The 10,882-nt window shown below is 42.4% G+C and overlaps 2 protein-coding genes across 2 annotated transcripts in view; one reads left to right on the forward strand and one right to left on the reverse strand.

Moving 5' to 3' along the window:
• LOC109527156 (solute carrier family 25 member 36-A-like) overlaps nucleotides 1–10,882 on the reverse strand; it is a 28,831-nt gene that overhangs the window by 10,312 nt on the left and 7,637 nt on the right. Inside the window, exon 3 of the mRNA XM_019888893.1 lies at nucleotides 2,705–2,782. Within this exon, the coding sequence (XP_019744452.1) occupies nucleotides 2,705–2,782 (78 nt within the window). The remainder of the gene's footprint in view (nucleotides 1–2,704; nucleotides 2,783–10,882) is intronic.
• Nucleotides 8,690–9,790, forward strand: LOC109527157 (piggyBac transposable element-derived protein 2-like). The gene has a single exon (XM_019888894.1). It carries the CDS (start codon nucleotides 8,779–8,781, stop codon nucleotides 9,649–9,651), a length of 873 nt encoding a protein of 290 aa, XP_019744453.1. The 5' UTR covers nucleotides 8,690–8,778; the 3' UTR covers nucleotides 9,652–9,790.

Raw genomic sequence — 10,882 nt, forward strand, 5'->3', positions numbered from 1 at the left:
GTTTTCATGCAGCTCATACCATATTATTTTATTGTATTATTTCCGTCACACCTTAAATGCCGGTCCCTGAAAATATTGTCTGACATAAACCGGTCCGTGGGGCAAAAAAGGTTGGGGGCCCCTGGAATACACGACAAAAGACAAGATTTTTAAACTTCAAACTGATAAGAACTTGATTGCTTTTAGCAAATAATCATTAACTTAGAATGTCATGGCTGCAACACCTTCCAAAAAGCTGGGTGGGACAGGTAGCAAAACAGACTGAGAAAATTGAGGAATGCTCATTAAAAAACAATTTGGAACATCCCAAAGATGAAAGGGCTAACTGGGAACAGATGTGTGCCATGATTGGCTCGAAAAAGGAGCTTCTCCGAATTGCTCAGTCATTCACAAGCAAATACGAAATCCACAAGTTCTAAAAACAATTTGATGATGAAATCCCTCTATTCCTCGCAATTGTACGTTGGCTTTTATCCTCAATCATGGCACCCACCTCCCAGTTAGCTTGCTCACCTCTTGCAAACAGGTGTTTGATGAGCATTCCTGAACTTTCTCAGTCTTATTGGCCACCTGTCCAACATTTTTTGGAATGTGTTGCAGCCAGAATGATTATTTGCCAAAAACAATAGAGTTGATAAGTTTGAACACGAAATATCTTGTCTTTGTAGTGTAATCAAAAATTGTTGAGAAGAAAAAGCCTAAACATTGGATATGGTCATTTTTGGTAGCTCCTGAGAACATCTTGCGTGAAAGTAACGATAAGGTCACGTTTAAACTTCCTACAGCTGCTTTGTCCCAATCTCCTGCCACAAGGCTAAGCCAGTAATTTCAACCATAAAGGAGTACGGCATTTTCACGACTATAAGACGCCACTGAAAGTCTTAAATTTTCTCCAAAATGGACAGGACGCCTTATAATGCGGAGCGTCTAGTGCAGACATGGGCAAACTACGGCCCGCGGGCCGGATCCGGCCCGTTGGTCTTTTTAATCCGGCCCGCCGAAGGTTGGTACAGTACACAATTAAGGTTCGATGTAAATTATTGCATTCATTTCATTTGGACTTGTAATACAGACATTTAAACGCCAGGTGGCGCAGTTACTTGAAGTCGCATAGCACAAGGAGGGAGGGGGAGACGATACGGAAGCCCGGAGTAGCACTAACTCAAGTAACTTAGTAACGAAATAGATGTATCCCCATCGCTATTTTCTGTCATTGGATCCAAAACGGCGACATGCAAGCGACTCTTTGTTGCAGTGAGTTTTACTGGAATTGCGAACATTTTTACATCCTTTATTAGAGCATGGCATCCAAACAAAGAGGAGCGGTAATGGCCGCGGAAGAGAAAATGAAGTGTATCTCTTTAAACGAAGTGAGTTACGAAGTACGAAACATTCAGGAGACGCTTGGAGTCTGGAAGACTCAAATCTACGAGACTTTGAAAAACGAGGAAGCGATTCTTGCTCAGTCCGATTCGGGCTATTTCCATGCTCAGAGTGAATTGCTTGCGGCTCGACGGACAGTCCAGTAAATGAACGTTTCCTGAAATGGCTTGACTGTTATCGTGCTAAAAACTTTTTGCAAACTGGACCGCGAAGAAGAGAGAAAGCGAGTTCCATAACGCTAACTATGGGCATTGAATACTTCGAAGCGTCCTGTGGCTGGCTTCAAAAGTTCGAAGCACGACATCAGCTGACCAACGCTGTCTTGTGTGGTGATCGAGGGGAGGTCGAGTTCGAGACAGTGAGTGAGTGGAAAGAAAGCCACCAGGTCTTTTACTCGTCTCATTTTGGAGCAAATAGTCCTACCTTTGTTATATTTTCTCATATCTTGTGCTTCTTTATACCAAAACAAAGGAAAGACATATTGTTTTGGTTATTTATAGCAAAGTATGGTATCATTTTAATGGTCCGGCCCACTTGACATCTACTCAGGCCGTATGTGGCCCACCATGTGAAATGAGTTTGACACCCCTGGTCTAGTGTATGCGCTGAGTTCCAAAGCCTAACTGAGAGCACCTCTGGCCGACACGCTTTTTATACAGAGAAAAGGCGGGCGTGAGTGACGACAGGCATGCGGAAGTCCGCCAATGAGTGAAGGGTGGGCGTGTAAGAGGACGCTAAAGGTACGTCCCTAGCAGGTACCAGTAGCCAATGAGTGAAGGGTGGGCGTGTAAGAGGACGCTAAAGGCACGCCCCTAGCAGGTATCAGTCGCCAATGAGTGAAGGGTAGGCGTGTACGAGGACGCTAAAGGCACGCCCCTAGCAGGTACCAGTCGCGTGAGTACGTTGTAAAATGGCTAAATAAAGTACAATCGAACTCAGTTTTGCTTCCGTTGCCTTTTTAAAAACATGTTTTTAGCGTGTGTCCGTATGTCTTAGCTGCTACCGTATGCTTTAAGTTAACATACCTGGTATGTTTTAGCGTGCATGCATGCTACCGTATGCTTCAAGCTAATGTGTTTTTAGCGTGCGTGCATGCATGCCGTATGTTTAAGCTGGCGTATGTTTTACCATGCCTAGCTGCGCCCAATAATACAGTGCGTTTTGTGTATGTGTCAAATACAGAAATAGCACCCGTTACTGAGACTGCGCCCAACAATACGGTGCGCCGAATGGTCGTGAAAATACGGTACCTTCTCCCATTTTGGCTGCATATAAGCCTTGGAATAGCACAGAGCTAAATTGTCCTAAGGAGTGATCATACCTCGAAGGTGCCACACCCACAAGGTTGGGTCCAAGTCCTCGAAAGAGCGACCGCAGTCCCTCTCTCTCGAAGATTAATCTGCAGAGAGAAAACAGTTGATTTAATACATACAGCAGCCATATTTTTCATTCATGTGTATGTGATTGGGTGTGAGGCATACCGTGAGTCCAAAACCTTCAAGCAGGAGAAATGATTTAGATTTAAGTACTCAAGTAGTAATGAAGTCATGATGAAACAAAGTTGAGCAAATGCTATTGCATTTGACATTCCAGCTGTTTTCTGGTAAATGTAGAGACAGACAATGTGATCCTTTCAAGATGGAGCACTAAATTATCACTTGTTGGGCATCCTGCCATAGCCTTTCACATTCCATAAAAACAGATATGTACAAGGCCACTGTCAACATACTGATGCACCCAAAATAAATCAAGTGGCAGATACCTATACTCTGGTGATCTTTACAGGAGAATAAAAGACGACGACGACCTGGGTTCCTTTAGTCCAGTGGCTCTCAATTATTTTCTGTCATGCCCCCGCAAGAAGAAGAAAACATATCGCACCCCCCTTCGTGACTATAAATACCTGTAGTATTATTTGTCTATAAAATTGTTGTAAGTACACCTCTGCATAACACTCTATCCTTATTAACGTATAAGAGAATAAAAAAGGAAATATGGACCAACTTACAACAAAGAATAGCGTTATTAACTGTAACAGAAAAGAGTTAAAGTGCATCTGAAATTCAAAAGGAAAATTAATTCCTTAATTTAACTATAAACATTTTTTGACTGACCATGTCAAACCATACGACACTGAAAGATAAAATTACATAAAATCAATAACTAATAATCAATATTCGGCACGTTTTCTCTGAAAAAAACTCTTTTATCAACGAGATTGGGGTGTAATGTCTTTAAGTGACGCCTTAATTCATTTGGCTTCATGCTGTCCGATGTCTTTCCTCCCACCATAGTCACAGTGAAGCCAAGCACTATATACACTTCGTCATATTTACTCATCTTCGCTTTCGGTAGACCTGTTTTCTCCGTCTCTCTCTCTTCGTCTGTCGACTTCGTGTCTACAATTCAGACTCATACTCTGTGCCGTGTGCAAAGCGCGCATGCTCAGTGCGAACAAAACACCGAGCGAATGCTCCCTGCACACTCTGCCAAGGTGAGCGCCACTGCCCCCTAATGTAGTTGAGGTGCAATTGCACTTTATTCTAGGACAGTAAAAAAAAAAAAAAATCAAAATAAAGTGCGCCCCACTATTTGAGAACCACTGCTTTAGTCCCATCAACCTTAGAGTGCAAAGACCGGAAATAATGCTCCAGTGACGATTTCTACATTGCACCTTTAAAGTGGTGTTCATTTTTGCATGTGTCAAGTTACAAAAACGTAGTGATCAAGACCAGCGGTCTCCAACCCCCGGGCCGTGGACCGGTACCGGTCTGTGGGTCATTTGGTACCGGAACGCACAGAAAGAACAAAGAATTTTACACAACCTCCTTTTTTTAAAATTTCGGAATCTGAAAGATGTCTTAGGCGTAGAAAAAAAAAGTAGTCTGTTTCCGGCAACCCGACCGACCGAGAACTTCTACGTCGAAAAAAAACTTTACGGTCGGCATTTTTTTCAAACAACCCTCTACATTTTTGTGTAGAGGGTTTACATCGGTGCAAACTTTCGCGATATTCACGTTGAGCGCGTGCGTTGTTTGCCCTGTCGTCTGTCAACAACATTGAAACATGGCGGCGGCCGCGATCTCCGACGACAGTTAAAACCGCGTTTTCTGTGTTACAGACAGTCGCATGCTCGCACCGTAATGTTAAGAAAATAGCATCCATTGATGTATCGAAAAAATTCAGCAAACTATTTGATGAACACCACGGGCCGAGTAAAAACCGGGGGCGGAGGAGGACGGCGGTGGAGACGGCGGCGCGCCCCGGCCCCCCGAGTCCGGAGCGGGGAGAAAACTAAATAGGTGGCGGCCGTGCCGGCCACGGAGCGGCGGGTTGAATGTCTTCTTGTTTTATGGTGATTTTGTTTAAATTTTTGATGGAAAGAAAAAAAAAAAAAAACTTTGTCCGACCTACTGACCCTATGCTGAAATTTCATGTTACCGGAAACACACACTCTTTTTTGTTTGGCCTTATTTTGAAAAAATACCGGATTCCCTGTTGCATCCGTCTACAGTAATAATAATACCGTATTTTCCGCACTATAGGGCGCACAAAAAAGTCTTCCATTTTCTTAAAAGCTCACTGCGCGCATTAAAATCCGGTGCGCCCTATAGAATTTATTTTGTGATTTCCTCGATTGATTTTCTGTTTTTATGCATTATTTTTAATTTTTCGTAATTTCATTGAAGTACTGTAATCCTTAATTTACGGTTTTCGGGGGAGGTCATGAACACCTCTCGAGTCGAAAGGAAGGAGTGTAGCTCCATCTAGTGGATGCATTGTAGATTGCGTCTTATAATTCAGTGCGTCCAATATATGAAAAAAAATTTAAAAATAGACCATTCATTGAAGGTGCTCCTCATAATCCAGTGCGCCTTTTAGTGCGGAAAATACGGTACATTTTATTTAGAAGCGCCTTTCAAAACACTCCAGGTCACTTTACAATCAAGATCAAGAACAATAAAAATTGCGGGTGAGCAGCGGCAACCAAACGTGCCAGCATTCACTCAACGCACCGTGTCACTGGCGCGCTTCTCAGTCACGTGATAGGTTACGGCGAAAATGAAGCCCGGGAGCTAGCAAAATGAGTAAAAAAAAAACAAAAAAACAAACGGCTTTGGAAAGTTTCTTTGGGAAGGGGAAAAGGCCCAGCCAGGAGACAGAAGAGGAGCCTACAACTTCCAAGAAAAAGAAGCTGGCTACATTTACCAGACAGTATCAGGAGTCCTACTTAAAATACGGATTTATCACAATGGGAAATTCCCACGCACCAAGCCCACTTTGCATTATATGCAGGGGAGGAAACTGGAGTACCCGGAGAAAACCCACGCAGACACGGGGAGAACAGGCAATGTCCACACAGGAAGGCCTGAGCCAGAATCGAACACTGCACCTCTTCACTGTGAGGCAGACATGCTAACTAGTCGACTATCGTGCCCCCATTACACAATCCAAAATCGAGCGATAACATAAGGCTTAATCTCACTGAAAGTTGACCTACTTAAACCCAATTATTTCCCTATTCCCATCCTGCCCAATCCTCATCTGCTCTGCAACAGTGGTGCGAGGTTTCAGCTCATGGCTGCAAAAGTCACTTATTTGCAATCATAACCAATCACACCTACTGGCAACTTAGACCTCTCAAATATGTCTGTTGCGACTGAATAAAGGAAAAACTTCTTGTGAAGGAAGCCTTACTGTTTGAAAGAACGGGTTCAATTGTGGGGAAGTGAGGCAAAGATCTGTGACATCAAATAAACATTAGAGAGACCCCTTAGTTTGAAAACAATTTATCTGGGCAATGACATCTTGCATACAAATTGACACATGTATTTGTGTTAAACATATTTGTGGAAATCAGCTGCTCGAGAATATAATTACTATAGTTTCCGCACTATAGGGCACACCAAAAAGTCTTCAATTTTCTTAAAAGCTCACCGAGCGCCTTAAAATCCGGTGCGTCTTGTGTATGGTCATTACGGTAATACATCGACTCCAAGATGGCTCCTTCCTGGAGACATGCTTCCAATGTTATAACTTGCTGTTGGTTCAGTGAACTGTGTCGCTGCTTTATGAAATAAGTTTTTGTTGCAGCTCTGAAAAAAGGAGAGCTGTGGTGTTAATTTTTTAAGAGTCTCAACAAATACAGGTACGTCTTTGTCCGTCTTCCGTTCGACTCGAGAGGCGTTCAAGACCGCCTCCGAAAAACGTAAACTAACGATTACTTCAATGAAACTACAAAAATTGAAAATAATACATAAAAACTGAAAAGCAAGCGAGGATATCACAAAATAAATTCTATAGCCCCCCCCTACAGAATTTATATTGTGATTTAATCATTTGAGAATACACAACAAAGGAAAAAGTAACTACGACTGACATTTGATCATACTGTTGGATCTGCAGTACAATTAAGGAAATGCCAAAATGCGTTTTTCAGAGGTGGTCATGAACGCCTCTCGAGTTGACCGGAAGAAAAGAAGGCACGGAGACGGACAAAGACGAACCTGTATTTGTTGAAAAAAGGAGAGCTGTGGTTGTGGTTTTAGTTTTTTTTTTTTTTAAACGCACATTTTCTTATTGGTTTTCACAGTCTCAACAAATACAGGTACTGTACGTCTTTGTCCGTCTCCGTGCGTTCTCTTCCGTTCCACTCGAGAGGCGTTCATGGCCGCCTCCGAAAAACGTAAATTAATTATTACTTCAATGAAACCACGAAGAAAATCAAGCGAGGAAATCACAAAATAAATTCTGTAGGGGGGATGTAGAATTTATTTTGTGATTTCCTCGCTTGATTTTCTGTTTTGATGCATTATTTTCAATTTTCGGAGTTACATTTAAGTACAGTGAAACTCCTCTAGAACGAAACTTACATGGGCGAAAATACCCCCTAATGTGAAAAAATCTTCATGCATTAACACCATTCTCATTCTCCTGCCCCCCATACGACGAAAAAAACCCTGCTGCATTATACGAAATCATTTTCTCTGCTCCAGCCCCGCAAAGACATTCACTACAACGAAGTCTAATCCAACAGGGACCTCTACTGCTTCATTCGGAAACGGCAACAGCAACCACCACACTGGTTTCCATAGTGAACGATGCTTATTTCGGTCACAGCTGGGAACGCAACATACTCATAGCTGCTCTGCCATTGGCTTACCGAGCATCATGCTGGCCTCCGATTGGCAAGAGGGACCTCACTGTCGATGTGTGTAGATACTGTCGCTCGATCCGTGGACGATAGAGTGGAATGCATCCGATTAGCTGCTGAGTAAATTGCTTGTGGCTCGACAGACAGTCAAATAAACGAACGTTTCCTGGAATGCTTTACTTGTTATCATGCTAAAAACACCCACGGGACGCTTCGTAGTCCTCGATGGCCATAGTTAGCTCTCGAAGGCTAAAAACCTTACGCTAACTGGAGCGCTAATGAGAGAGAAGCGCTAATGAGAGAGAAGCGCCCCAGTGAGTCTGACTTTAACCCATCAAAACCCTAAGCGACGTATAAGCAACATCCTGGAATCAAGACCATGTGATAGTCATGTGACTGTGACAGGAAGTGACTTCTCCAATTTGCTGGTATTGCTGATGTGCTAACTTCAAAGAGACAGCCAACTTCAAAGAACTGTTATGTGATACTACAGGTAATTTCAAACTCATTTGACAGTTCCATTACTTTGATAACATGTCCTATAGTGCCCTCTACCTGGTCTCACCATAGTTAATGAAGAAACTAATATCAAACCAGGGATCGAAATATCGCTGTGACATACATGTCACATTGGGCTTACAGCCTTAAAATATGAATGAAAAGCTTGATGTGACATATTTGTCACAATAAGAAAAATTGTAATAATCCACCCAATTTATTTTGGTGTATCTGCTATATTCAGTTGAAGTATGTTCTGTTTTTCAATTAAAATTGTACTGAACATATAGAAACAAAATAATGTGAAAGTAAAACACTTTTTTGGAACTTTAACGTAATCCTAACGCAGTTTTGCTATCTTATGCTTATCCCACAAAAAGAAATATCTAATTATTGTGTCTTCTGTACTTTATTTTTTAATAAATTTTTAGACTGCAAAAGAACAAGAAATACTCTCTTCAAAATGCACTCAAGATCATCCTGGGAGATGACAGTGACTTTGAAGGTTGTGACGATAACTCAGATGAAGACCCAGATGACCCTCTTTAAAATCCCAATAGCCAAGACAGGGAAAGTGATGAGTCAAGTGAATGTGGTCAGACAGTAGTGAATCAAGTACTTCTGATGTGAAGGGCAAGCCCCACCCTTGGGGACTGAAAATTTGGAGTCGCTGTTGTTCTTCAGGAATCCTCTGTGATTTTGTAGTGTATGAAGGTGGCACTGGGAAAAAATCTTTACTTGGCATGGGAGGTGATGTTGTGGTCAAGCTTTGTGAAACTCTCCCATCAGACCACAACTACAAAGTCTTTGCGGACAATCTTTTTTCTTCAGTACCACTGGTACTCAACCTTCTTCAACGAAAGATCTACTTTGTGGGAACTCTGCGTGGCAATCGCTTAGCTGGGTGTCAGCTTGAAGATGATAAAAGTCTTGCCAAGAGAGGCAGAGGATCTGTTGACGCCAGAGTGGAAAAAAAAGAAAGGCTGGTCATTGTCAAGTGGTATGACAACAAATCTGTTACCCTGATCTCATCCTATTGTGCAGTTGAGCCTCAAGATAATGCTCGACGCTGGAGCAAAGCAGACAAGACATTTTTGGAGGTCAGGAGGCCACACATTGTGAAGGAATATAACACATTCATGGGAGGACTGGATCTCCTTGATGCATGCATTGCAAGATGCAAGTATCACATGAGGTCACGGAGGTGGTACCTCTACTTGTTCTGGCACACCATCATGTTAGGTCTAGTTAATGCATGGTTGATCTACCGCCGTGACTGTAAACTACTTGGTGTCAAAAATGTACTGCGACAAAAGCCCTTCCAGGCAGAGGTTGCCACTAGCCTCATTCTTTTGCAGGCATCAAGAGGCCGACCATCACTCAATCCCACATCTTCATCACCATCACCACCACCACCACCGCCCAAAAGGGTTCGTCTTGGAGTTCCAGATGATGTTCGCTCTGACCAAGTTGCACATTGGCCTGTGAAATGTGACAAACGCGGCCGCTGCAAACACTGCAAAGTCAACGCGACGACCACTCTCTGTGAGAAATGTGATGTGCGTCTTTGCTTCACTGAGGAACGCAACTGTTTCAAGTCTTACCATCTAGTGTAGGCTAAACCCCCCCGCCCCCCCACAACTTTTGTTTTTGGGTCTGTTGTTCAGTTCTCTGTACCCATGGTAGCTTGTTACAAATGCAAACAAATATGCAGCATTATTTATTTTTGATAAAGTTGGCAATTTTGTGACACAAAGCTAAACTGAAGAATTTTATTTCAAACCTTGAAAAGATTTAAAGTGCATCTGAAATTCAAAAATAACATTAAATCCTTAATTTAACAATAAATCTTTTTGACTGACCATGTCAAACCATACGAAACTGAAAAATAAAATTACATAAAATCAATAACTAATAATGCATTCACACTAATCACCAACATTATCTCAGGAGCACATTAAAAAAAAAAAAAAAAAAAAAACCTTAAACCCAAAAAAACCCATTTTTTTTAAATCAAAGATGATGTCTGGATTAATGGCTACAATGAGCACTTTTTGCAAAGCACAGTTTTTCGAAGCGAGGTTTGAAGCAGGACACAGCAACTCTCGGCTCCTGCTCAATGTGGAGCAGAGACCTGTATTTTAGTTTACTGAAGTAGCAGTCACAAAGCGGCATAATTGTGGGCAATATTCGGCACGTTTTCACTGAAAACAACTCAAGCAGCTTATCAGCGTGATTGGGGTGTAATGTCTTTAAGCGACGCCTTAATTTATTTGGCTTCAGGCTGTCAGATACCAAAATTTTTAGACACAGTAAGCACATCGATCTTTCCTCGTCTGCAACCGCAGTCACATTGAAGCCAAGAGCTACATACGCCTCGTCATATTTCCTCCCTGAGAATGCTCCCTGCACAAACTGCCAATGAGAGCGCCACTAACGCCAATGAGAGCGCCCCCTAACATAGTGGAGGTGCAAATGCACGTTATTTTAGGACAGTAAAAAAAATAAAAAAAGCATGTTCTCCGAGGTCAAACGCGCCCCCCTTGACGCGCCCCACTATTTGAGAAACACTGCGCTAACTGAAGCGCTAATTAGAGAGAAGGCGAGTTCCATCACGCTAACTATGGCCATCGAGGACTACGAAGCGTCCCGTGTTCATTACAGTTCAAAGTAAATAATGTAAAGTTCATTACATGACATCAGCTGAGCAACGCTGTCTTGGGTGGCAATCGAGGGGAGGTCAAGTTAGAGACAGAGAGATGGTGGAAAGAAAATCCACTGGGTCCAGGAAGTATTTGTTATTTTTAGATTCAGACGCAGCATGAACGTTGCATTGCTAAAATGGCT

The sequence above is a fragment of the Hippocampus comes genome, unplaced genomic scaffold (assembly GCF_001891065.2).
Source record: "Hippocampus comes isolate QL1 unplaced genomic scaffold, H_comes_QL1_v1.1 scaffold228, whole genome shotgun sequence".
NCBI classification, from domain to species: domain Eukaryota; kingdom Metazoa; phylum Chordata; class Actinopteri; order Syngnathiformes; family Syngnathidae; genus Hippocampus; species Hippocampus comes.

Bases quoted from the DNA above. Each gene is read 5' to 3' on its own strand.
- LOC109527157 (XM_019888894.1), top strand. From the start codon at position 8,779: ATGGGAGGTGATGTTGTGGTCAAGCTTTGTGAAACTCTCCCATCAGAC.